The sequence below is a fragment of the Colletotrichum graminicola genome, assembly GCF_000149035.1.
Source record: "Colletotrichum graminicola M1.001 genomic scaffold supercont1.33, whole genome shotgun sequence".
Classification (NCBI taxonomy): domain Eukaryota; kingdom Fungi; phylum Ascomycota; class Sordariomycetes; order Glomerellales; family Glomerellaceae; genus Colletotrichum; species Colletotrichum graminicola.
The window spans coordinates 439,326-465,079 of record NW_007361037.1 but is presented as its reverse complement, the minus strand read 5'-3'; the positions used below and the strand labels follow the sequence as shown (position 1 = coordinate 465,079).

The window sequence follows — 25,754 nt, the reverse complement described above, 5'->3', positions numbered from 1 at the left end:
CGACGACTTTTTCTTTATACTTGGCACAAAAAATCCAACCCGAGATGACACCGATTTTCTTTTCCTGCTGCAGAAGCATGTGTTTGCAACCGCCTGTCAGTTTTACTAGCCCGAAGGGACGGGACATTGCGGTCACATGCCCTTGCATACATGCCTGTAGGCTCCCAGGCCCCCTTGGCTTTCAATATGCATGAATACAAGGATGGAGCGGCTGTAGATTACTGGTGGGACAAGGGGAGGATGACGAGATTAATGTTTGCATAGGTTGGGTGGGAATATAAAGACCCCTTAATCTTTGACGTGTTTACCCATTGCGATTTGACGCTCACAAAGCACGGTCTCGAGATACTACGTCATGGTAAAAGTTATGACTTGTCTACGGTCAAGGAAACCGGGAAAACATCAGATGACTAGCAAATAAGCGCTCGACTTGCTTGGCATCCATCAAATGAAGGGTCCTGGATGGGATCCGGAACAGCGCACAAGAGACCAGGGTCGCCTGGCACCTCGAGGATATTTAAAGTGCACGATGAAGACTAATTCGGCCCAGGCCCTGGTTCCGTGCCGGCTTAGTGCAATCCTAACTGGTCGAGCCTCATCAACACGATATTCCGACTGTGGTACCGCATGTAGCGCCAGCCCGGAAACCGTTCGAGAGGTAAAGCCTTATCTCGATTGAGATTCTTGTTCTCTTTTTACTAAGGCGGGTCTCTCTTTGGGATATCAATGTCACTGTGGTGCTCCATCGCTCTCGTCCTCCTGGACACGGCTTCTTGCGAAGATTGTGGGTCCATGTCCGCCGTTGGGGGTGTCAACTTTGTCAAAGTATGTGTTCGAACCTGTGGTACTTGCCAGAACTAAAGGAGAGCCTTAATGATGAAAATCCTCCTCAGAAGGGCGAGGACGCTTTGAGCTGAAACGAGTTATCATAGATACATAATATGAGTGACATAACTTTCTGGTGCATCGAGTAGTCACAACTACCAGCACATAGCTTTATAAACTAGTCCTTTACATTCGGCTATGATGAACATCGCGGCGGATAACATAGTAGATATTTTGGACTTGGTACGGTCTGAGGTCTGAATAGTTTAAAGGTCAGTACGATTCTCGTCCACGTTGTGTTTTTATTTTACGACCGTGTTCTAGGACGTTGCTCTCCTATATCGGCGCTTTGAGAGATGGTGAGAGGCAGAAAACGAGGCTGCCGCGTATGCATCCTCGCAATCCAGCACTGGAATCTTTGTTTCTGAGTTTTTGGGCAGGCTTGCTAGCATTGTGAGCCACTGACGCGGAATCTTGCTACTACTTAGATGAAGCATTCCAATCTCGCCGCTTCTCCTTTCGGTTGTCTTCCCCCCTGACAACGCATGTGTCGGCCAAACAATCAACAAGAGTAGCCTTTGGTTTAATAGCAAATACTGGAGCTTCGATCTCCTGTGATGTGCAGCTTTGCCGAACGCCAACGACGAGTTCAATTCGTTAGCCAGATACGATCAAAGGCCGCCTCCTCGTGCACTTCGTCCTGGACCTGCTCTGGCACCGGTTCAAAGAAGACTCATCTATAAACAACCTACATCTCCGATGGTCAGCATGAACTTTGCGGATCACTTCGGTAAGCGCCAAAAGAAGTCTCCTGCACCTGCAGCTGCTCACTCCCTGTTAGACGGGTGCTCCTTCATCTATGAAGATGACCGCACAGCCATCGCAAATGAGCATGCGATGGACAAGAAAAGCCATCCGACCCGCGAACGGCCCAGAGACCGCGGAACGCCAGCCCTGGATCAGCACGAGAACATCCGCGCGTGGCTGTCCGGGGTCGTCGTCGACGACGAGAACAAGCCCCTCGTCACGGACGTGCTCTCCGCCCTTGGCAACCTACCGAGCGCGGACCCCGCGCACCCGCAGGGCGGGGATAGCCCGCCGAGGAACCAGCCGCAGCAGGGGCAGGCAAACGTGAAGGTGCACACGATGGGCCCGGGGTTCTTCGGGAGGGCGCCGCCGTTCGGGTCGTCCGAGTTCCTCGCCAACATGGTCCTGGTGGCGATCCTCCTGTTGTTCGCGCCGGGCTTCACCATCTTGGCGGCGGGCGTGTTTGTGACTTCGCGCGTCGCCGAGCGGTGGGTTGGGCAGGACCAATGAGTGCGGCAAATGCGTGTTGACGTGAGGAATGTGTTCGGGACGAATTTGGACGGCTTTATGAAACTTACGTGGTCAATGTGGAGGGGGCACGCATGCAAGACTTAACATGTCTGAGCATCACGAGGAATGCATTATTTGGGAATGAAATGAAATATCAATAACCACGAATTATGCAATGGAAGTTACAAGGCTCTCACAATGGATTGTATTCAAGGGTTGGCTGCTCGTTTAATTTCCGGGTATTGACAAAATACGGGTAGACAGTTCGGGGGGGGGGTATTCCAAGTTCGGGGGGGGGGTATCCGGCCAGTGGGGCAAAAGTTTGGGGGGGGGTAAAAGGGTTATATATGCACTAGCCGTTACATAACTTTGCGCAGTACAGTACAGTACTATAAGTCATTTTTTAGTATGTATAAGTTATATATAGGACACTACTTGCTTAGTATATATATAGTATATACGCTAGATATATAAAAAGAGGTAAATATAAAGGTAGTTAAAAAGGTAGTTAAAGGGGTAGTTAAAGAGGTAGTTAAAGAGGTAGTATAGATAAAATAGCTAATAAATTAACTAGATAGGAAAGTAAGTATATAAGGATAAACAGATTTTAGTATATACTTAGCCTTAGTAAACTATATACTAGGCTTATACTTAATTTCTCTTTTATTTTTATAGATATACCTAATAATTCTAATAGTAACTCTAGTCTTTATACCTATACGTTACTTATTTAGTCTTTAACCTTATCTAATAATAAGGACTAAATAAATAATATAGGGTATAATAGTGTTAATAAAGATAATACTAAGGGGAGTAAAAAACACTTAGCTAGTGCTTAGTATATACTAAGTAGATAGCTAAATAATATAAGTTATTTTAACTTTATAGATCTTTATTACTAAGTAGAATAAGATACTTACTAGCTTAATAAATACTATTAAGGTTAAAAAAGAGCTAATACCCTAAATCTACTATTTAAGATAGGCTAGACTTAGGTATTCTCTTAATATATACCTTATATATACTAGCTATATACTTAGTATATACTTATTATTCTTTAGGAATCTCTTTAGTAGTTTAGTATCTTTCTTAATTATAAAGGTAAAAAGAAAATAATAGTAATATCTATTAAAGACTATCTTACTTCCCCTCTTTATTTAGTAACCTTACCTTTTAGTATTTTTTACTATATTATATTATATTAACACACTTAAGATACCTTAAAGGCTAGTGCCTAGTAGCTTATTTAATAGCTTTTAGATACTATTTAGTACTTAACTAAGTATAAGAAGTATATATCTAAGTAGTTATACTTAGTACTAAGGTAACGTATTCTTAGTATATCTTATACTAGTAGTAAGTATATACTAATAATATATTAAGAATAACCTAAAGAATAATAAAGTCTAGTACTAATCCCTTTAATATAGTAGTATAAAGCACTATAAATTTACTTATAAGTCCCTTTTAAGGCCTAATAAGTATTTTAATAAGGGGAAAGTTATTTAAATACACTAGGCTATAAGGGAAAAAGCAAAAAGAATAGTAATTACCTTAATAATTACTAAGGATATCTAGCACTAGACTAAAGCGTATATTACTAATATATCTAGTATATACTTTATATATACTTACTATAGATTATACTAACTCTTACTAAATTCTTTAAGTTAATTAAGAAGCGTTAAAAGCCTAATAAGCTATACTAGTAGCTAGGTTAAGGTAGTAACCCTAATACTAATACCTATAGTAGACAGCCTTTCTAGGTGTTTACCTAGAATAAGGTAAGTATAAGCCTAGTATATACTATACTATAGTAAGATATATTTTAATATTTATAAGTAATATTTATTAGGTGCCTATAATTAAGTAATACTAAGACTTAGTATACTACCTTTTTAATTCCTTAGTACTAAAGTTAAATTAATCTTAGGTATTTATAGTAGCTTTACTTTATAGGCTAGTTATATAGCTAGAGTAATAAATACGTCTAGGTTAGGAAGATATCTAGTATAAAAAAGATATATAGTAAGTATATACTTAGTATATCCCCTATATATTTATAGTATAAGCTAAATTTCTAGGCTTCTAATATCTAGCGTTTATTAGCAGTAGATCTATCTAAAAGTATATATATAGTGTTAAAATAAATATTTATATCCCTATTAACTAAGTACGCTTCTTATTTATTCTCTTTTTTTATAGAGGCTTATATACCTATATCCTACCTTTACTAATAACTTTTTTTTCTTAGTTATTATAATAACTTATACTTAGCCTTTTAAAAAAGCTAGATATTATAATATTAACTATATATAAGCTTTATATCTACTAAATATTTATTTAGTATATACTAAGTATATATAGGGATACTACTTATAAATCTAGGGATTTATAAGGTATACTATAGGTTTAGGATAAGTACACTTTAGGCTATTTATACTGCTCTATAAAATAAGAATATTATTAGTGTCTTTATTTATAAAGCCTATCTTCTTAAGTTTCTAGCTAGTTCTAGCTATATAAGTAAGTAATATATAATAAGTATATACCTTATATATATTAGGTATATACTAAATATATACTAAGCGTTATCTAGGAATTTACCTTTAATAAGATAAGGTTAAAAGAGGACTAATAGATTTATAGTATTATTAAAACAGCAGATAATAGATTTATTATTATCTATATTAAATCTACCTAAGCTAAGGCCTTTCTAAAGGCCTAGTTCCTTAAGGTAGATATAGCCTTTAAGATAGTTAAGGGAGAAATTAATACCTTTAAGATTTATAGTTAGAATATAGAAACTTAAAGTATATTAAGTATATACCTAGTATATACTAAGGATATTTACTAACTATACCTAGAAATTAACTCCTATATCTATATATAGACTAATACCTATTTAAGAGATAGGTATAAGTAGCTTTTTAAAGAATACTTTAGCTGCCTTTATAAGGTAGTTAGTTCCTAAAGGGATTAGTATTATATTAATTTAACTAAGAACTTCCTTATTTATACTATTATAATAAATATAGATAAGAAATAAGCTAGAGATATACTTACTATATTTTAGGTATATACTTTATATATACTAACTATATACTAGGCCTAGGTAACTACCTTACTAAAATTAACCCTTTAAGAAGCTAAAAGGAGCACCTTTACTATATCCTTATATTCTATAAGGTTTATATATACTATAACTAGTAAAAGAAGTTCCCTAACTATATAGCTAAGTATAAGCTTTAGAGACTATAGGAATTAACTTTATTCTTAGTATATATAGAGTATATTAAAGGTATAACCTCTTAATATCTTAAGACTAAGTTATAGTTTAAAGGTAAAAAAGTAAAGTAAATTATATATAGGCTTACACTTAAAATAAGTAATATTAACCTAAAGGTAAAGGTTCTTACTAAGAAGTATAATAATATTATTAAGTCTAGTTATAGCTAGGATAACTTAGTAGTTAGGAGATAGTTATAACTTTTAGCTACTATACTATAGTTAGGTATACCCTTTATATATCCTTAGTATATCCCTAGTATATACTAACTATACTTTAGGCTTAAGTAATATGTTTTCTAAGAAGTAGTAAAGGTATAAGTAGAAATTTATACTAGTATTTAATCCTTATAGAGAAATAAAAGCTAAACTGCTTACTATACTAAAGCTTTTAGGAAAATATAGAAAAAGTAAGCTATATAAGTAAAGTAATACTAAAATAACCTTACTTTTCCTTTTAATCTATATAACTTATTTAATATACTATTACTAAGTGTTAAAGATAGTAGTGTTATAAATAAAAAGGATAGTGTTTTAGAAAAAAATAAGACTATACTTAGTATATCTAGAGCTAGCTTTAAGTATATACTAAGTATACCCTATATATTAACCTTACTTATATATAGCTTATTTTTTATATTATTACTACTACTACTAGTATTATTTTTACTTATATCTTATTCTTATTTATAAAAGTAAACCTTATATACTTAATTAATAAGCTAGTAAGAGGTTTCTACCTTTATATAAAGGTTATAAGTTTATTCTTAGTAGTAGTATATTTATTCTAAAAAAGAATAAGATAAAGTTTAGATTTAGAAGTTATAGTATCAAGTAAAGCGCCTAAGGCGTAAGAAGTAAATCTAGGATTTAGAAGCAGAAGTAGTATAGCTTAAGTAAGACTTAAAGAGAGGTTAAATTTAGTATATTACTAGTATATATATAGTATATACTTAATACTATTTTAATTATTATTAACTAACTTATAGTACTAACTTAGTATATACTAAAATATAACTTAAGTTATTTTAAACTTTAATTTATTTTAGGTATATTATTAGGTTATACTTAGTATATACCTATAATATATATTATACCCTTTTAGCCTAGGCCTAAAAGGTTTTTAGTATATACTTAGACACTACTCTCCTTTTTATCCTGCTTAAAAAAATAGCCTCTTATAGACCTTAGGATCCTATTAAACGTTAGCTATATATATACTAAGGGTGTGTCTAGGGGATACTATATATAGGTCTTATAGGTAGTAAGGGTAGCTAGGGCCTTACTTTTCTTTTTAGGAGCTAGATAGATTAGTGTTATATATATACTAAGGATACACTTTATATATACTAGCCTACTTCTTAGGGGGGGGGCAGGGAGCTAGGGTAAGTAACTTAAGGCTTTTCTTATAAGGATAGCTAGGGTGCTATAAGATTAATTATTAGTATATATAAAGTATATACTAAGAAGATATATAACTTATATTCTTATACTTATATAAAGAGACTAAAGTTATAGTATTATCTTACTTAATTATTAGTATATATAGTTATAATATATATTAAGTATATATTTACTTTATCTTTTATATTTACTTAGTTAGGATTAGTTTAGATTTAGTATAAAGTTATTATAAAGTCTATAATATAAGATATTATTTTAGTATACTTTTAGTATATATATAGCTTACGCCTTACTTATTAAAAGTAAATACTAATATATCTTTTAATATATTTCTTATAATAACCTTATACTAAAGCTTAGTAGCACTATATAGTAGCTAAAGTGTATTAGTAATATAAAAGATAAATAGTAAAATAAATAGTAAAATAAATAGTATCCTTTAGGGTAATACTAAGTATATACTTAAAGTATATATATATAAGTTAATAAAATTAAGTTCTATAAGTAGCTATAAAGGTAGTATTATTATAACTATAATCTAGTGTTAGCTTAGTATATATATAGTATATACTAAGAGAGACTTATACTAATTTCTTTATACTATTATAATAGATATAGAGAAGACTACTATTAGGTCTAATACTATTTATATATTAGCTATATATATACTAAGATAGTGCTAAGGATATACCTAGGCTTATAAATATAGTTTATATTACGCTACTAACTAGAGTAAATAAAGTTCTAGATAGCCTTAGTATGTTATTAGTATATACTCTCCTAATACTATAACTAGCTATTATATATACCTAGTATATATAGTTTACTAACTGCTTTCTTAGTAATAGTAGTGTTAGTATAGGGGTAATTCTTAACTAGTGTATTATTAGTATATACTTAGTATATACTATATATATATATATACTAGCGCCTAGGTAGGTAGTATATATATAGTAGTAAAGCTAGGTACTATATTAGCTTATTCTAAGTATATACTTAGGACATACTTATAGCTAGCTAAAAGGTATAAATAGTACTATATATAATATTAGTATTAGGATTAATAACTATATTATAACTAGAATTAAGGTTAGTATATACCTAATCTATACTTTATATATATTAACTTATACTTTAGTATTAATAGTAAAAAGCTTACTTCTTATATTTAAAGCGCCTAGGCATATAGTTAGTATATACTAGTAGTATTTTTAGTTTATATTAAGTTAATATATAAGCGTTTATCTTTATAGTAATAGTGTTTATTAGGAATAAGATTAGTATATACTTAATATATACTTATATTAATCTAAAAACTTATATATATAGCTAGTGTTATAAGCTTCCTAAACCTCTATATAATTTAAGTTAGCGTTCTATATATACACTATATTAGTAAGGATATAGGCTATACTAGCTAGAATATAGTTAAGGTTTAGGTTTAAAATAAAGCCTATATTAAATTAGTATATATTATATTACTACTTAATAAGGATTATATATATACTTACTATAGTAGTATCTATAAGTAAAAAGGTTATATATATTAGTAATACTTAGGTTTATATAGTTAGTAGATATTTAAAATATTATTAGTATATACTTTAAATATAGTAAGAATATATTAAGAATTAATTATAGAAATACCTTAGTACTACTATAGTAGTAATTATAGATTTATAGTGTTTTTTAAAAAAAAAGAATTAAAGTAAGAAATTTTTTTAGTAAGAGTTTAGTATATCCTAAGTGTAAGCTAGTGCTAGGCCTAAGGTAGAGACAGTAAGTAAAGTCACGTGATCTTAGTTATAGATTTTTTACTGTGCGCTTATAGGCAAAAAGCCCTGATATTCGCATGTATCACTTTTATATAATTAGTCAGCCCCACCTCTTTTACCCCCCCCCCAACTTTTGCCCCACTGGCCGGATACCCCCCCCGAACTTTGAATACCCCCCCATGATCAGGATCCCCACAAAATACATGGCTGGGCATTGCGCCTCTGGCCCTCCGTGCGACTTTAATCACGGCCCCCGCGCAAATGTCACGCGAAACCTGCCTTTGAATTTTTCACTATTGGGCCGAGAAGACCCAGCTAGACGAGAGCGCCGTTCAGCCCCCGAGTCTCCAGTGTGCTGCGCCCGTCTCTGGATGTCTAACGTCGAGTTGTTGGTTGCCAATATGTTGCCATGCCACCCCTTGGTTGTATACAAACAACTCTCGCACTAGTCGGTAACAAGGTCCGCAACTACTGGCATCGTGGCGAACGATCGGTAAAGTGCATCTTTCGGAACCTTAGGCCCCCGGAGCCAATTTCAACAGCCATGCTCGACGTGGTTTCTACGCAAACTATGAGCGCTGCCTTTCGGGTTCGCGACATTAGGGGGGCGTGATTTGTGGAGGGGGTCCACCCGATTCCGCAAATCGTCCTTCGGTCACCCGCGGCCATCCGGTCGACATGGGCCTTGACCTGGATGCGGCCTGTCTTCGAGTTGTTTCGAGAGGCTCGCAAGCAAGCAACCCAGAAAGATACGCTGCGGAATTGGCAGCGTTCTCTGTGATTAGGGCGTGCAATTGTGGCCTCGGACGGCATACCGCGGGTTACCGACCCGGGCAGTGTAAGATCTCGCAAGGCACGCTTCATAACCCATGCGCCATGGCTCTGGTCAACTACTTGAAAATCAGACAAGTCAGTCAAATACAGAAAGTAATCGTTCAAATACCGGTGCATTGCAATTTTCAGAGCCGTTACCACACTACACTCTCTACTCTCATTAAGAACCCGGGAACACGAACTCGTCCACTAGAATCAGAGCAATGTCGCCAGACGAACAGAACTACTACATTCCGGATCCGATTGAAGATAGTTTCGAGGACGACCTTTCAACATCAACGGCGGCCGAGAGCATGCACCGGGAGATCGAACACCTGGCCCGCCGAATTACCAATGCCTCCCAACATCATGCGGCCAATGCTCACGTTGATGTCCTGAACCCTCCCAAAAATAGTTACTTGGATCCTACTTCCTCAAATTTCGACCCAACAGCATGGACGAAAGCATTCATCAAAGTCTTCGAGTCAGATCCCATGTCGGCACCCAACCGACTGGCTGGCGTCGCGTTTCGCAACCTCAATGTCTTCGGCTACAGCTCTGGGACGCAGTACCAAAAAAGCGCGGGTAATCTCCTGCTAAGCATGGCGGCTGATATCGTCGGACTCACGACGGGGAGGTCAAAAGGACGCATTGATATCCTAAGGGATTTTGCGGGCCTTGTCGAACCCGGCGAAATGCTCCTTGTGCTGGGCCCTCCCGGATCAGGCTGCTCAACCCTTCTTAAGACGTTAGCCGGCCAAACAGAGGGACTGAATGTTGCCCAAGAATCGTACATGAACTTTCGAGGTTGGCAAATGTTCCATACATAATGTCCTTTGATCTAACAGTGAGTAGGAATCGAACCGAAGCGCATGCATGGTTGGTTCCGAGGCGATGTCCTTTACAATGCCGAAGTGGACGTCCACCTTGCCCCCCTATCAGTTGGGGACACGCTGGAGTTCGCGTCGCGGGCCAGAGTCCCAGAATGGGTCCCTGGCGGGATGACGAGTAACGAATATGCCCGTGTCATGCGTGACGTGATGATGGCAGCGTTTGGCATCTCCCATACCGTGAACTCCAAAGTTGGCGATGATTATGTGCGCGGCGTGTCTGGCGGCGAACGGAAGCGGGTCAGTATCGTCGAGGCTGCTCTGACCGGGGCCAAATTCCAATGCTGGGACAACAGCACGCGAGGTCTCGACAGCGGAAACGCTATTGCCTTTTGCCAAAACCTTCGCACACAATCAGACTTGCTGGGCGTTGCAGCTGTTGTGGCCATCTACCAGGCGCCACAGTCTGCATACGATGTAAGTGGCAGTTGACTTGGCGCAGGAGGTCCGACTGCATATGATGAATTGTGGCTGATGGAAGATAGCTGTTCGACAAAGTGACGGTAGTCTATGAGGGAAGACAGATCTTCTTCGGCAGAGTTGACCAAGCGAAGAAGTACTTCGAAGACTTGGGCTTTCAGTGTGAGTCTAACAGGAGCATCATACCCTCAGTATTCAGACTCTGACCCTGACCCATCTTAGGTCCCGAGCGACAAACCACGCCCGACTTCCTCACATCCATGACATCTCCGAACGAACGACGAATTAAGCCTGGCTGCGAGCATACTGCACCACGAACCCCGGACGAGTTTGCAGCGAGGTGGAAGCAGTCACAAGACCATGCGGCTCTCGTAGCAAGCATCGAAGGGTACGAATTTGAGCACCCAGCACAAGATCGCCTTGAGTCTTTCCAGCAAAGTATCAAGGCGGAGAGAAGTTCATGGTCAAGGCTGAAGTCCCCGTACATGATCGCCTACCCACGCCAAGTCAAACTCTGCCTCTGGCGTGGCTGGAAGCGTTTGGTAGCCGATCCCGAGTTTACAATCTCCTCGCTCGTGTACAACATTCTTGTGGGGTTCCTCCTGGGAAGCATGTTCTTCAAACTCCAGGCCGACACTGCCACGTTTTATTACCGTGCCGGTTTGATTTTCTTCGCCTTATTGTTCAACGCCTTCGCTAGTGAGATGGAGGTCAGTTTCCTTCTACTTTCGTACTTGGTTACCGTTTTTGCATGTCAGCTGACTGAAATTTAGGTCCTCACACTTTATAGCCAGAGGCCTGTCATCGAGAAGCATAATCGGTATGCGCTCTACCACCAGTCCGCTGAGGCCATCTCGAGTTTCATCACCGAGTTGCCATACAAGATTACCAATGTCTTCACTTTTAACTCCATTTTCTACTTCATGGCAAATTTGAATCCCGGTGCCGATCACTTCTTATTCTTTTGCCTAGTGTCATTCGTGGTCCTGCTGGCGATGTCTGGCATCTACCGAACCATGGCATCACTTGCCCGTACTTCACATCAGGCCATGGTACCCGTCACTCTAGTTACTCTGGGTGTCATGATGTACGCAGGCTTCACCGTCCCGACAAGCTACATGCAGGGATGGTCTCGGTGGATGGGGTACATAAATCCTCTCTCCTACGCCTTTGAAGCACTGATGGCAAATGAGTTTCATGGCCGTCAGTTTCAGTGTGCTTCTGGCTACGCTGGCATGGTGCCTTCAGGAGCTGGTTACGATGACCTCCCTTTGGCAAGCCGAACCTGTGGTGTGGTGGGAGCTATACCAGGATCTGACATGGTCGACGGCGATCGATACATCGAGCAATCCTTCGAATACTTCAACGCAAACAAATGGAGGTAAGTAGAGAACGAGTCAACCAGCTTTGCACGCAGGCCAACCTAACCAATCATAGGAATGTTGGCATTCTTTGTGCTTACGTGGTATTCTTCTTCATCACCTACATCATCACGGCAGAGTTTGCCAAGCCGCCGAAGAGCGAAGGCGAAGTTCTAGTCTTTAGACGTGGCAAGTTGCCGGCCAAACTGGGCAGTAAGATGAACCTGGACGAAGAGAGCCAGTCTCGTGAGATGTTTGTGACAGAAAAATTGCCCGTTTCGCCGGCAGAGAAGACGACAGAGACTAGACCGAGACCTAGTGCCTGCGGGAAGCCTATCTTCCATTGGGAGGACATCTGCTACGACGTCAAGATCAAGGGCCAGGAGCGCCGAATCCTGGATCATGTGGACGGTTGGGTTCAGCCGGGCGTCATCACAGCTCTTATGGTATGTTTGTCACTCGGGCCAAGTTGAATATTTCTGACAGCTGGCTACACAGGGCGCATCCGGCGCTGGAAAGACTACGCTTCTCGACGCACTGGCCAGTAGGGTTACCATGGGCGTGCTTTCCGGCGATACTATGGTCAATGGTCGGCCAACGGACAAATCCATCCCCAACCGCGTGGGCTACGTTCAGCAGCAAGATGTTCACTTGGACACGATGACGGTCCGTGAAGCCCTTGAATTCAGTGCCCTGCTCCGCCAAAGCGCAGATATTCCACGTGAAGCCAAACTGGCCTACATTGATGAAGTCATCGAGTTGCTCGACATGAGCGACTTTGTGGACGCCGTGGTTGGAGTCCCTGGCCAGGGACTCAATGTTGAACAGCGCAAGCGCTTGACTATTGGCGTCGAGCTTGCAGCCCGACCGCAGCTCCTGGTCTTCCTCGATGAACCAACATCGGGGCTCGATTCCCAGACGTCCTGGGCAATTTGCGATCTCATCGAGAAACTAGCGAGGAGCGGACAGGCTATTCTTTGCACCATTCATCAGCCGTCAGCGATGCTCTTCTCTCGATTTGACAGGCTTCTTCTGCTGCAACGTGGTGGTAAGACGGTCTATTTTGGAGGTGAGTGCTTCTCTTGCGTTACGCAAGCCGAACATAGTACTGACAGAACCAAAGATATTGGCGACAACTCAAGAACCATGATCGACTATCTTGAGCGTAATGGCGCGCCACCTTGTCCTGCTGATGCAAACCCCGCAGAGTGGATGCTTAAGGTCACCACAATGTCCGAGGATGGTCCCAGGTGGGACGATATTTGGCGTTCATCCAAAGAGTACCGTGAAGTGAAGGAGGAGCTCAAGATCCTGCGTCAACAAGACGCACGTCAGCTACCGACAGATGCGGCGGGAGACGGGATTGCTCACCAAGAATTTGCGTCGTCCTTCTGGACGCAGTTCCATCACGTCTTTGTACGCACTGCCAAACACTTTTGGAGATCGCCTGTTTACATCTGGTCCAAACTTACACTAACGTGCCTCATGGTAAGACATCTCATCCGCATTATAGCGACATTGCTAATCATGAATACACAGGCTCTTTACATTGGGTTTACCTTCAAGTCGGATAACAGCTTGCAGGGCCTGCAGAACCAGCTCTATGCCTTCTTCATGTGTCTCACTACTGTCAATGAGTTCAGCAAGCAGATAATGCCGATGCTCATTCCTCAGAGGGCGCTGTATGAGGTCCGGGAACGACCTTCGCGCGTCTATCGGTGGACCAGTGAGTTAATATGTGATCCATGACATGCAATACACTGCTAACTCTTCCAGCGTATCTGTTGTCCAACATTTTCGTCGAAATGGTATGGAACACCATTGCAGCGGTCGTCTTCTTCTTCTGCTGGTATTATCCCGCAGGGTTCTTCCGTAACACTACCGCCGACGACGTCAATATGCGCGGCTTTACCGTGTTTCTTTTCATCTGGGCGTTTTTCCTCTGGATGAGCACCTTTTCGCAGATGGCGATCGCAGCTATAGAGACAGCCGACCTCGCCAGCATCCCAGCCAGTCTCTTCGCCATCCTCTGCATGTCTTTCTGCGGTGTAAGCGTTCTCCGTAGCGACCTTCCCGCGATCTGGAGCGATTTCATGTATTGGGTCAGCCCGATGACATATCTTGCCAGCGGGACATTGTCGGCCTGCTTGCATGGGTCCAAGGTCACATGCACGGTCAAGGAACTCGTGTCCGTTCCGTTACCGGCCAACACAACGTGCGGCGAGTTCCTTGGTCCTTTCGTCCAAAGTGCAGGTGGATATCTCGTCAATTCTGCCGCAACGGACTTCTGCGCTTACTGCCGGATGAGCACCACGGATGACTACCTTGCCCATTTCGAGATCAAGTATGACGATCGATGGAGAAATTTTGGTCTTTTGTGGCTATACATTGGCTTCAACATCATCGCTGCATGTGGCTTGTACTGGCTGGTGAGAGTGCCCAAAGGCCAAGGGGTGAAGCGCAAGTAGTTGAGTAGGGATTGGAGTTATCCTAGTCTATTGTACGCGGATACTACTGTAAAAGTAAAGAGTAGGGTTTACTTGAACCAGACCTAAAAGTCGATAATCAATGTTAACACCAATCAAGATAATGAGAGACGCTTCCCATTCTCTGCTGAAAGTTTAAGATAAAGGAAACCTCCATTTTCGGCCAAGCCACTAGTAGTCTCTTTGGAAGAGCTCCGCTCATCGGATTCTCGGTGTCGGACACTGGTGGACCGCGATGGATGAAGGCTTTGCCGCTATATCGCGGGGTTCCTCATCTGCTTCCCCGCACCAACGTGGAAGGTGGATCAAACTGAAGCGCTTCATGTGGGGTTTTGTGAGGGGGTGTAACTGGGGAAATCATTTAGCCATTGAAATCTTTAATTGACCACTTCAAAAATTGGGCTTCTCCAAGACCACCACTGAATGAAAGTTCCATTTCTTCATCTAGAAGTTCGACTGTGCCAGAATCTGTACAGCATATCATCACCATGGCAAAATCGATCCTCCTCATCAATGGCCCGAACCTGAATCTCCTGGGCACCCGCGAGCCACACATCTATGGTTCGACCACGCTCGAGCAGCTCGAGGCATCTTCGAAAGAACACGCAAAGTCGCTCGGCGCAGACCTGCAGTCATTTCAGTCCAACACGGAAGGTGCCATAGTCGACCGCATTCACGCAGCGAGGGGCAATGTTGACGTGATCATCATCAACCCGGCGGCGTACACCCACACGAGCGTTGCGATCCGCGACGCACTCCTGGGGGTAGATATACCCTTCATCGAGCTGCATATCAGCAACACCCATTCAAGAGAATCGTTCCGGCATCGTAGTTACTTGAGCGACAAGGCAGTGGCAGTCATCATGGGTTTCGGAATCCACGGGTATGGGTACGCGATCGACCATGCGGCCAAGAACATTAAGCCCAAGGCCTGACACAAGAGTCCTGCGAATTAGAGGTAGAAATATAAGACCATGCTCACTCTTTTGTGAGAGGAAAAGAGAAAAGAGGCAATTTCATGCTGCTGCCGCTTGTGCGTATGTTATTGGACTTCGGGATATGCCCGAGAGGTTATTTCAACGTTACGTGACGGTCAACTGGGAATAGTGACCTTCGGCTACAGTCTTCTTCGTATATTCCCAAGGAACCTTCGTGTCACAAGAAGAGCGACGTCTGTATTTCGGTGAATACAACGTTCCTCAGCGTCAACCAAGGCTTCTGTTGTCACCGTCCACGGGTTCGTATATATCGTACACTCCTCAAGTCTTTGTTTACTTCATTATCTTGTCTGCAGGCATTAGGAACGACGACTGGACACGTATATTGATTATCTAAGTACTTATATAGGTTAGGCAGAATCTAGCACCTCAAGTAATTCAACCGATCATTTGTCTCCGTGACGGGGGCTCATGAGTGTTGCGTCATTCGGGAGGTTGTCGATAATCGCAAATTTGGTGTGCACGACTCATCCTAAGTGGGCTTCTTTTGGCCTGTAAGCAGCAGATCAATTAATACGGGAACTTTGGTTAACCGACGTGGACGTTAGTCCCGATAAGAATTAGTACTGGCAGCTGATACACTGGACGCGGGTAAAGTCGGCGTCAGCAACATCGCGAACTATATTCGTGACGTGAGACACCCATCTCCACATCGGTTTTCTTTAAGGGCCAAATCTCTAGCCTAGGAAGCCACGCCATCATTTTCAACTTTATTTCTATCATCGTCTCAATCCATGAAAAAATGGTTACTGGTTTGAGGTTTTTCAGCGGCCGCCATATCCTCGCTCTTACAGCCGCTGTGCCGTGCTGTCTATTTGCCAAACACGTATGGGATATTTACGCCCGTATTCGCCCAGTGGAAAAGCGCCGTATCGCCGTTGTAGGCGGAATCTCGAATAAATTCAAGGAGTCTCGTACTCTCAAGGGATTAGGAAATCCGAGAGACCATGTTATTGTTGGAGACGCATATCTTATGGACTTGTCCCTCCCACAAAACATTGCTGCGGAAGACGCGACAGACGAGGTATTGTTGGCAGCTTTTGTAAGGGGATATTTTGCGGGCAAAGTCTTTGCAATCGAAAGAAACTTGCTGCAAATTGCGCGAGTAAAACTTGTGTCCTATTCTGGTAAGCTGCAGGTTGATCCAGTGGTGCATGTCGAGCTTAATGGTTCGTTTTTTTGACACCTGCAAGGCCTAGCCACCACTAAGACACCAGTGTGGGAATCATCGGAGCTATTACCAACCTCTCTCCCATCGACGCACTCTATACTTTTCGGTGCATTCCAGGTCAGCCATATCGAATTGCAAGACTCTAGTGATCTTGGTCGAGTGCACGAGCAAGGGGAAAGTAGTATCGATTTTGTGTTTGGCGCCGACGATACTCGTTTTGCAGGCGCTCATAGGTTTAGCGTCGCCCGAAATCAAGAGCGCACCGGAGACGTCAGAATTCTTTATGAGCATATGGCGTGCAACCCAACCACCAACCAACCTGTCAAGCCGGATTTCTTGTTTTGCTTTCACAACTTTTACGCCATGCTGTTATTCCGGGAGGGGCTGGCTGAGGTGATGCAAGTTTTGGAAAGAGGCCCACAAAGGCAACGAACGTAACAAAACAGGAACTAAGGCTTCATAAACTTGTTCTCTTTTAATGTATTATTAGGATTAAGTTGTTGACAAGTCTGCTACAATCTCTAAACACACTCAGCAATACTAAAGTTAGCTTTTCCTTTCACCATCAGTATTACATTGATGCATTGCTAGTGCCTAGTTTATGGGAGAAAGCCGGAATTTCCATCCGTATTCAAGGAATACCGACTTGTAGCCAGCCACAGAACTTAGTAGAGGAGACAGACCTCGCCAATACATATACTACAATAACACTTCAGAAGCCAACGCATATTAGTAAATCAGCATGTAACATTAAACCCATAATGATTACTCAAGTACATATATATCCGTATCGTGATACAATTAAGCTATAATCACGTTTCTCATGTCTGCAGTCGATATAATAAAAACTTCAACTTGGAGTTTCTTGTCTCATTTGGCAATGATGCTCTCTTTTTCACCGTGTTCAATAAACCAGAAGGTTTTTATTTCAAACAAGCAATTAAATGCTTTGATTCCGTGGCCTAAGACTACAGTACCCGTTGGATCCATTCATCTCCCAGGGTTGGTAACAGAAAACCCCTTGATAGGGAAATTGAAGTTGATGTGATGGACCTCCATATCGCCTACACCATGCGGCATATAAACGGATTTGTCCGCATCCTTGCTCGACTCGTAGTCCCTCCACCCGATGAACCCAAGCCAGATAGTGCCCTGATCAGGTGTGTTTGATGCCCCAATACCCGAGTGGGCAGCAAAACAACCTGGTAAGGTTTCTGCCTTTTTAAGCTTGGTAGCCATCTCCTCTGCGTTGCCACTACAGTGACGAACCGTAATAACCTCACAGATAGGGCTGTTGATGACCTGAGGCGGCGGAGGGACGAATGTGCTCGTATCGAGATCAAATCTGGGACATTTGGCAGGGATAGGTCCGGCAAGTACAGGCTTCAGAGCCTCAACTGCTTGCTGGTGTTGCGGGGACTTCCCAAATGCAGCGCGACTCTCCAAAGAGGCCCAACCTATGAGAGACGCAACATCGTAAGTAATGACAGGCACATGCTGGAAGTGATGGATGGGTGCGAGTGGATGAGAAAGGTACGTACTAGCCATTATCTCCAACTTATGCGAGTCTTCCTTCCAAGGACCCCATCGATAGCGGAAATAACCATCAGAGTCTTTTACAGATAACAAGAATTTCTTGTATTCCTCTTTCCAATCCGGAACATCTCCTACGACGTCAAGAATAATCCGTGTAGGTCCAATACTCGGTGGGGCAGCCATGTCGATCGACTCTATGGGTATGAGTATGCTTGAATTTCGCGAATGAAGAGTATGGATAGCTCAATGATTGACCGTGCATTTCGATTGGAGGTTTGCGGCGCTTCTTATACTTCTCTAGGCGCCAAACAAAGCAGCACCTTGCGCAATGCGCATTGGATTCATGATTGCTGTCTATCCGAATTCTGGTTTCCTTTGTATCATGCATAGATTACCGTAGCGGGAAGCCTCAACGCATTCCTTTTGAAACATGCCGCTTAGGCTACGTAAGGACGGTTGACCAATTGCAGATTGCATCCCTCCTTCGCACGTCGGTTGGAGAAGTGCTGGGTTTGTCCAAGCTGAAAGTTTACGGAGGTCGCATACCAATTATCTGCTATGACGCCCGCACATTTACTACTACCCGGGGGTGTTACATGTAATCAGTTATAATCAGCCCATGAGTAGCAGGATCTTCGCGTCACAGAGTGATGAGTAAACCCTCTGGGTGACCTTTGTGGTCTCACGCCAACAAACGCAACACGAGCCCGTCCGGCCAGGTCTTCGTAGAAGCGCTCCGGATACAAAGCAGTTGAATGATCCAAATATAAAATGACATGGAGGAACTAGGTGCTGGATTAGAGTGAGGGCGATAGAGGCTAATCAAACAATACTGGCTAGCATTGATTTCAAGTGACATTAGCTTTGAGAGCAATGCCTTTTAGCAGTTAGTTTATATTTCATGGGTATAAGTTGAACTTGACCGTCACCCTTGTAGATTCACATAAGGTGCTCTCATCATGAAGCTTTCAACGCAATGCTTGATCCGCTGTTCAAACCGATGATTGGATGAAGCAAGACCATTCTGTGTCGGCTCACTAGGCCGCACGGGGCTCTGAGAAAATAAGAATTATATTATTCATCGCCGTGTTTTCCCGTAGATGTCTTGAAGATGTACACAATTTGAAAATGGATGCACATTCTTCAACTATGTTTCACAAACTGCGTAATATGCTTGAAGCTGAGTATGGCATTGTCGCCAGGATAGGGGCAACGGCCTAGGATTTGACAGCCATAGTTGCGGGCCATCGGCCCACCAAGTAGAAAGAAGGAGCGTCCAATGGCATTCGGCAATTCTCGGAACCAAATAAAATAGTTAAGAACGTTCAGGTCAATAGGAATGCGTCGTCGGATGTGCAGGATGTCACTGATCAAATCTGAAACCAGGTAACCATGTATATCATCGAAGGATTTTGTTGATGTTACACAACATTCTCATTCGTCACTGAGTCAGTCACTACGTCAAATCTCATATGGGCTTATGTTCATTTAGTATATGAGAGGTCTATCTTTATACGTTATAGAGTCATAAAATCCAATCTCAATGCGGTCTGCCAATTTTCCTCTCAACAAGACCCAGCCAAATGTGGTACGACCAATGAGGTATACTACGGACGAGAATTGGAATGTCAAAGCTCTGCTGGCCGCTGTTGATCACCTCCGGGATGTTGCTCCAGGTCCGCAGTCGCCATTCTGTACAAGTGTCCTTGACTTTCTGGGGAATGGTCAATCGCTGGGCTTCCTCCGGCTGTACCAAGAGCTGTGCTAATAAACCAGCCGAGGCGTGCTAATCAATGCGGCAATGAAACGGCCAGAATCCAGCGTTCTCATTCAAACGGTCAGCAAGTGGATAACTTTAGACAGTAAATCGACCTTGTCGTCTTTTTATCCAGATGCTTCTGATTGAGCAATATATATTTTGTACCGAACGTTGTTGTCTGATATATGTCATTCACATCTGCCTGAACATGTAGCTTGGACTGAATGTCATTTGAGTTGATAGTTCCCATCACTAATAAGTGTCATTAAATTGAGCACAGCCTGAAAGGACCACAATTTTGGCAGACAGCGGTTTTCAGGCCGCATTTTCTATTTACAACGCAAATTGCGGCTCTTATGCAGACCGCTTCACAACGAATGCACCACGCTCAATGGTGTTGATCAGGATGTGGCCACTCTTGAAGTAGGGGTAGTGGCTCCAAGTACCGACAAAGTCGATAGATCCCCCGTTAGGCATCGTGTCATCCTCAGGGTAAATGTCGAAGAATCCAACCTCGGAAACCTTTCCTCCAGTGGGGTCCTCGGGCAGAGAAGAAACATCAAGAATACGAAGTCCGGCACCGTAATGGCTCTGGAAGGCAAAGCCGTCGACGACAAATTGGTTATGGTCAATTCCGTAGGCTTCGCTGCGGTAAAAGCTGCAGCAAATGATGAGTTAGTGTCAAATCAAAGGGAGGGCCAGAAGGTAGAGAAGAGTCGACCGCGTACCCAGTTTGCTTAGGAGCCTCGAGACTTCTGATGTCCCAGAAGTAGGTGATGGGGTAGCCGGATGCAGCAGGTCCAGTGGCATCAACCTCATCATACTCGTCGTCGAGGACAAGGTACTCCTGCCACTCCATGTTCGTGACCCAACCCTGGTGAGTATCTGCATTTGTAATCAGTATGAAAATCGGACCATTGCGCAAATAGTGTCCATGACTTACAGCTAGCACCCTCGTAGGAGGTACGCGAAATGATATTGGTCTCGTTCTTATTGGTAACATCGTAAATGGTCAAGGTGTCTTCGTTGTAGCCGTAGCAGATGTCACGACCGAAGTACTTCTCATCAGGGCCACGGTAAACAAGGCACTGAGCATCATGGACGTAACCATCGCCGGCGGCACAGCCGGGAGAGGTGGGCTTGGAGGGGTCGCTGAGATCGATAAAGATCAGACCAGAGCGGCAGGCACTGTTGCGAGGCTGAGCGCCGACAGCAACTGCGTACTGCTTCTCCTCGTTGATGACGATGTTGTGGGTAGAACCTGCAGGCAAGCCGTTCCACCAACCTGTCAAATCACGCTGGTTGCTGAAAGTGACGGGGTTTGCGGGGTCAATATCCAACAACTATCAGTATAAGTTAACAACACCCAAGCGGAAAAGCGATTCATGACTCAACTGACCTTGGTCAGGTCAAAAATCTGAACGCCATGGCGAGAGGCCTCACTGCCAACAACGATGTAGTTCTTGTACCCACGGAGCTCTCGCCAGATAGACTGGCTAGAGTACTGAGGAAGACGACCGAGATAGACAAGCTTGCCCTCGGAGGTGATCTCGGCAAAGGCAGCGCCGTCAGCCTGAGCGATGATGGCAAACTCGCGACCATCGGGACTGGTCCATCCCCAAGACGAGGATCCCTGACCGGCTCTTGAGCCTAGGTCGGCGTGACTCTTGAAGTCGTAGAAGTCAATCTTGTTGCACCTGAACGTGTTGTTGGCGTCTCCAGGCACAACCTCCGCAACACCGTTGATGCAGGCGACGGGACCCTCCTCGGCGAGGCGGCTTCTATAGACGGCAGAATCCATCTCTCCGTTCTCGATCTGGCGATCCCATGATGCCTGTGAACCGAAGTCAGCAAAGCTGTTGTGAACTCCATATTGGACGGCTGCATACCTTCTTACGGGCCATTATGTCCTTGTGGATGACACCGCTGTCGTAGATCTCAGAGATGAGTTCACTAGGCGTCATCTCCTTTGCCGAGGCTCCGGAAAGGAGGGCCGAGACGGCCAGGGCTGCCAAGGTGGTAGCCTTCATTTTGCGTGGTTCGGTCGGGGATTCTAGGGGTTTTCAAGAATAGGAATTGATTGACGAGTGAACCACAATGAGAGGAGACAAAGAGTGGGAGAAGTGTAGATCCAAAACGTCTATTGACTGCGCGCAACTGTAACTCTTTTATGTCTTTGCAGTCAGCTATGAGGAGGCGGTGGCATTCAAAAGCTAACCCTTGGGCCTCGCTGTGTCCTCCACAGCTTTACATCTCAAAAGCATGCTTTCCTTTCTTCTTCTTGCTAGAAACAGAAGGTCGACAAGAGGCGAGTGGAAGGTTGGAGCCATACTACGCAGTCAGTTTCCAACGTCACGATGCGGCGCACTACTACCCGAAGAAGCAGGTGTTTTTGGGACAAGGCCCGCTCTGTACTTGGGTAGGCGAATCACCGGCTCCAATGCCCCAGCCCGGCAGTCCACCATCCTTCGACGCAAATTTGCCTACATACCCGTCCGGGCTTGGCGGCAAGCATCAGTGTACGGAAAGGCTCCCTAATCAAGGGGCTGTATTACGCTGAGCATATCGTATTGGGCAGCGCCCATAGGTGTGCCAAGCGCGGCGGTGTAACACTCCGTCGTATCATCCGAGCATCGTCACTAGACGATGCCCAGTCACGATGTCATTCTGAGCTTTTGTACAGGCTCACCTTCTCGAACGAATCGAATTGTGTAACATCGATAGATGGCGTCAAGAGATTACATTCGTGCGAGATACTGCAGCTGTTGGATCAAAAAGCTGCTTTTCGCCCATCTGCATACTGATCAGCCAGACCGTTACCCAAGACATTTGTGGATTCAGCCAATTGCGTATATGCTTGTAGAACCTTGATGGCCAAGCTTCTTGTTGCGGCGACGTTCCGAACAAAGAGTCTTGGCCTATTAATATATCTTATCGTCACCGTTGTAGCCCTCCAGGAGTCAAGAAACCAACCAACCAAATGCGCTTTCTTGTACAGTACAACTCTCCTTATGATTTACTAATCGCGACAAATACCGACTCGTGATACTTTTTACTTGTTTCGTGGGTTGATTTGTTGATTCCGCCCCGATTTGTCATCACCAAGACTGGTATCTCACGACCCCAGGTTATCTCGCAGTGGCTATACAGCAAGTTCACAATACGGAGGTCAGAATGAAGTAAAGATTCGGGACGGTAGACTAGTCTTTGTAAAGCTACCCTGCCTGAATAATGACAGTAATGGTCATTGTGACATGGCTGGCTGTTTTTGGACCCACCGCGACGAAAACGCCGCCAGCGCACCGGCCAAATAAGGCCCACCCATCTGGAGACCCGGAGGTGATCGAGTTCCTGATACAGAAAACTTGCTCAACCTTAAGGAGACTTCATGTCAAGGTTGGAAAAATGTATGCTTTCGACCTCGGTATGCATCGGTCAGTTGTTTGTGATTGGATACGGTAGATATCCTCTAGAACCGTGGTTTTATGTAGTTGCGAAAATATTAGACAGCGTACCAACTGTGACATGCAAGGGGGTGTTCCAGACCAACTGCTATATACCCAAAGACGACACAGCATGGGTCTGGTGTGATTGATAGATCTTTTTCCATATTTAAAACTCCAATAAATATCTTCCTGTTCTTTCTATTTGTTGACGTAATGCCCTAACAACTCCATGTCACCGGATTAGAGTACTTGGTGGCGCATCCTCCAGGCTCGTTAGCTTTAACTATCATTACTTCTCTTTCCTCAAACCTTCTATGAACTTTGTCTTCATTATATTTTATCCTGGATAATAAATTGTTTGTAGTGTCTTTCTCTTGGTTAGTTGACCCGACATCCGATCTTTTCTCAAGCCTCAACAAGAGACGTATATAGATTCAGGGTCAGGTTCACGACGTCCTTTCATTGGAAATCCGGGTATATTTTACTCAGAGCTCAGACCATAATATGATTTGCATTAGCCGGGTCCAGACTTTCCCAGTCTGTCTGTGGATGTATCGTGAGTTCAAGCCGAGGAGCGCCGCTGTCTTCTGGTATCGGCGGTAAACCCCCCAAGGGTACTGCTCTTTCCCACACAGCTTCCCAGGAATTTCTCGCTTCAAGTTCATGGTGTTTCCACCGCTGTATCCTCACTCTTTCAGATGAGCTTCCAGCCTCTGCCATCGGCCATTCCTCTCGCCGGCCGTCAATCGACTTTGCTGTGGGGCTAAAAACATCATTTCCAACACATTGCACCGTGTCTGTTTCCAAGTCTTCTTCCTGGGCGATTGCTCCCATTTCTTGGCTACTGAGAGTTCCAGGCTCAGTGTCCAAGTTCGTTTTGAGTTGTAGGCTGTTGGCACCCTCTGTCATGGGAGCCTCAGTACGAGCAGATCTTGTTTGCTTCCCGGTCATCAGACTCCATAAAGCAAATGTACTCTGGGAATTTTCCTTCTTGTTCTTGACCTCACGTACAGACCTGGGCCTGTTACCCGTAGGCTTCGTTTCGCGTTTTCTCAGGCGTTCGTAAAGGAGGTTTAGCGATGGCAAACATGCGCAAATCAAACCAACCACAAGTTCCAGTGCTCTAAGCCGATTGTCAGCCCACAACTCGCTTATACTCTGAGTGGAACACCAAACTTACGTTAAGATATCCAAGACGACAAAATCGGCAGTCACGTCTTTGGAATAGATGAATTGAACAACTAGATACATGCGATAGATAGTAACGGCTGTGGCAATGCCGCCCGCACCGAGAAGCGTCAGGATCTTAACCTTCTTCCACAAAGGCAAGCGCAGGTCCCAAAGAAGCGGCATCGGAATCACAATAATTACGACATCGGTGAGGATCGCGAGGCTCATGTCAGCGATGAAGATTTTACGCTGGTTGAGACACTTCGATTTCGGTATGCGAGGGTCCCAGAACGCAGATATTGGCCAGCAAACGACCGTTTTCAGTGTCTGTACGGGGATGTAGCTGATGAACAAGGCGATGATGAAGATCCGAATACCACGGGAGGTTCGCTCGTGGACCTTGAAGACTCGACCCTCGAAGAGCAGGAGCGTGACCTTTGTGAAATATGCTGCCGGTATATAAATGACGGAACTCGCATAGAGCCACTATCCAATGCTGCGTTAGCCAATTTTCATCGTGATCCTTGTATGCAGAATACACACCCGCATCACGTTCTGGTATGCCTCCTTCGTTATCTCCCAGACATGGTATCCCTCGCCGTGGTGCGCCATCACAAATACAACCGCAATGTAGAGTACAATGAGAAGCTAGGATTGTTAGTTTGTTGCATACCATCCACAAAGCTGGGCTTTTGCAAGACACTTACGTATGCTATAGCACAAGTCCCTGCACCAAGTGTGAGTTTGACGTCGGTTATAATGGATTGCTTCTCTGTTGGGAACACTTACAGTCTTCTAGCAGGAGTGAACCTGACTGGAAGGATTTCACATATGCTCTGATAGCAAAGAAAATCGTCGTGGCTCCCACCATAACACTCATTGCTATGACGTTCAGCAACCACCCAGCATCTCGAGGATTCTCGAAATTGGGAATGACGCCCGGCGGAGGAGGAAACGCCCCCACCGGGCTTGCGGCATTGCTCATTGCTTCTCTGATCGCCCAGTACGAGCTATCATGAGCCGCATGACGGGACTCGTCGCTTCACAGCCCAGCTTAACGTGGCATAGTAAGCCGTACTTTGAAGCTGCAAGTCT

The 25,754-nt window shown here is 43.6% G+C and overlaps 7 protein-coding genes across 7 annotated transcripts; 4 read left to right on the top strand and 3 right to left on the bottom strand.

The window, feature by feature from the left end:
• Positions 1 to 1,593: 1,593 nt before the first annotated feature.
• GLRG_07658 (uncharacterized protein) lies at positions 1,594 to 2,142 on the top strand (the record flags this gene model as incomplete). The annotated part of the gene is made up of 2 exons (XM_008098473.1): positions 1,594 to 1,615; positions 1,667 to 2,142. 2 exons carry the CDS (start codon positions 1,594 to 1,596, stop codon positions 2,140 to 2,142), a joined length of 498 nt encoding a protein of 165 aa, XP_008096664.1.
• A 7,504-nt stretch (positions 2,143 to 9,646) lies between these two features.
• Positions 9,647 to 14,561, top strand: GLRG_07657 (ABC-2 type transporter; the record flags this gene model as incomplete). Its single annotated transcript, XM_008098472.1, has 10 exons — positions 9,647 to 10,229; positions 10,278 to 10,729; positions 10,798 to 10,894; positions 10,955 to 11,442; positions 11,506 to 12,113; positions 12,170 to 12,539; positions 12,592 to 13,162; positions 13,217 to 13,581; positions 13,633 to 13,819; positions 13,870 to 14,561. The coding sequence occupies 10 exons, from the start codon at positions 9,647 to 9,649 to the stop codon at positions 14,559 to 14,561; spliced, it is 4,413 nt and encodes a 1,470-aa protein (XP_008096663.1).
• A 506-nt stretch (positions 14,562 to 15,067) lies between these two features.
• GLRG_07656 (dehydroquinase class II) lies at positions 15,068 to 15,514 on the top strand (the record flags this gene model as incomplete). The annotated part of the gene is made up of 1 exon (XM_008098471.1): positions 15,068 to 15,514. One exon carries the CDS (start codon positions 15,068 to 15,070, stop codon positions 15,512 to 15,514), a length of 447 nt encoding a protein of 148 aa, XP_008096662.1.
• An 805-nt stretch (positions 15,515 to 16,319) lies between these two features.
• Positions 16,320 to 17,186, top strand: GLRG_07655 (uncharacterized protein; the record flags this gene model as incomplete). Its single annotated transcript, XM_008098470.1, has 2 exons — positions 16,320 to 16,704; positions 16,771 to 17,186. The coding sequence occupies 2 exons, from the start codon at positions 16,320 to 16,322 to the stop codon at positions 17,184 to 17,186; spliced, it is 801 nt and encodes a 266-aa protein (XP_008096661.1).
• Positions 17,187 to 17,738: 552 nt separating this feature from the next.
• GLRG_07654 (uncharacterized protein) lies at positions 17,739 to 18,296 on the bottom strand (the record flags this gene model as incomplete). The annotated part of the gene is made up of 2 exons (XM_008098469.1): positions 17,739 to 18,205; positions 18,290 to 18,296. 2 exons carry the CDS (start codon positions 18,294 to 18,296, stop codon positions 17,739 to 17,741), a joined length of 474 nt encoding a protein of 157 aa, XP_008096660.1.
• A 2,101-nt stretch (positions 18,297 to 20,397) lies between these two features.
• Positions 20,398 to 22,073, bottom strand: GLRG_07653 (uncharacterized protein; the record flags this gene model as incomplete). Its single annotated transcript, XM_008098468.1, has 5 exons — positions 20,398 to 20,701; positions 20,772 to 20,928; positions 20,987 to 21,386; positions 21,443 to 21,877; positions 21,933 to 22,073. The coding sequence occupies 5 exons, from the start codon at positions 22,071 to 22,073 to the stop codon at positions 20,398 to 20,400; spliced, it is 1,437 nt and encodes a 478-aa protein (XP_008096659.1).
• A 1,908-nt stretch (positions 22,074 to 23,981) lies between these two features.
• GLRG_07652 (uncharacterized protein) lies at positions 23,982 to 25,644 on the bottom strand (the record flags this gene model as incomplete). Its single annotated transcript, XM_008098467.1, has 5 exons — positions 23,982 to 24,612; positions 24,670 to 25,145; positions 25,203 to 25,307; positions 25,367 to 25,386; positions 25,449 to 25,644. The coding sequence occupies 5 exons, from the start codon at positions 25,642 to 25,644 to the stop codon at positions 23,982 to 23,984; spliced, it is 1,428 nt and encodes a 475-aa protein (XP_008096658.1).
• Positions 25,645 to 25,754: the final 110 nt, after the last annotated feature.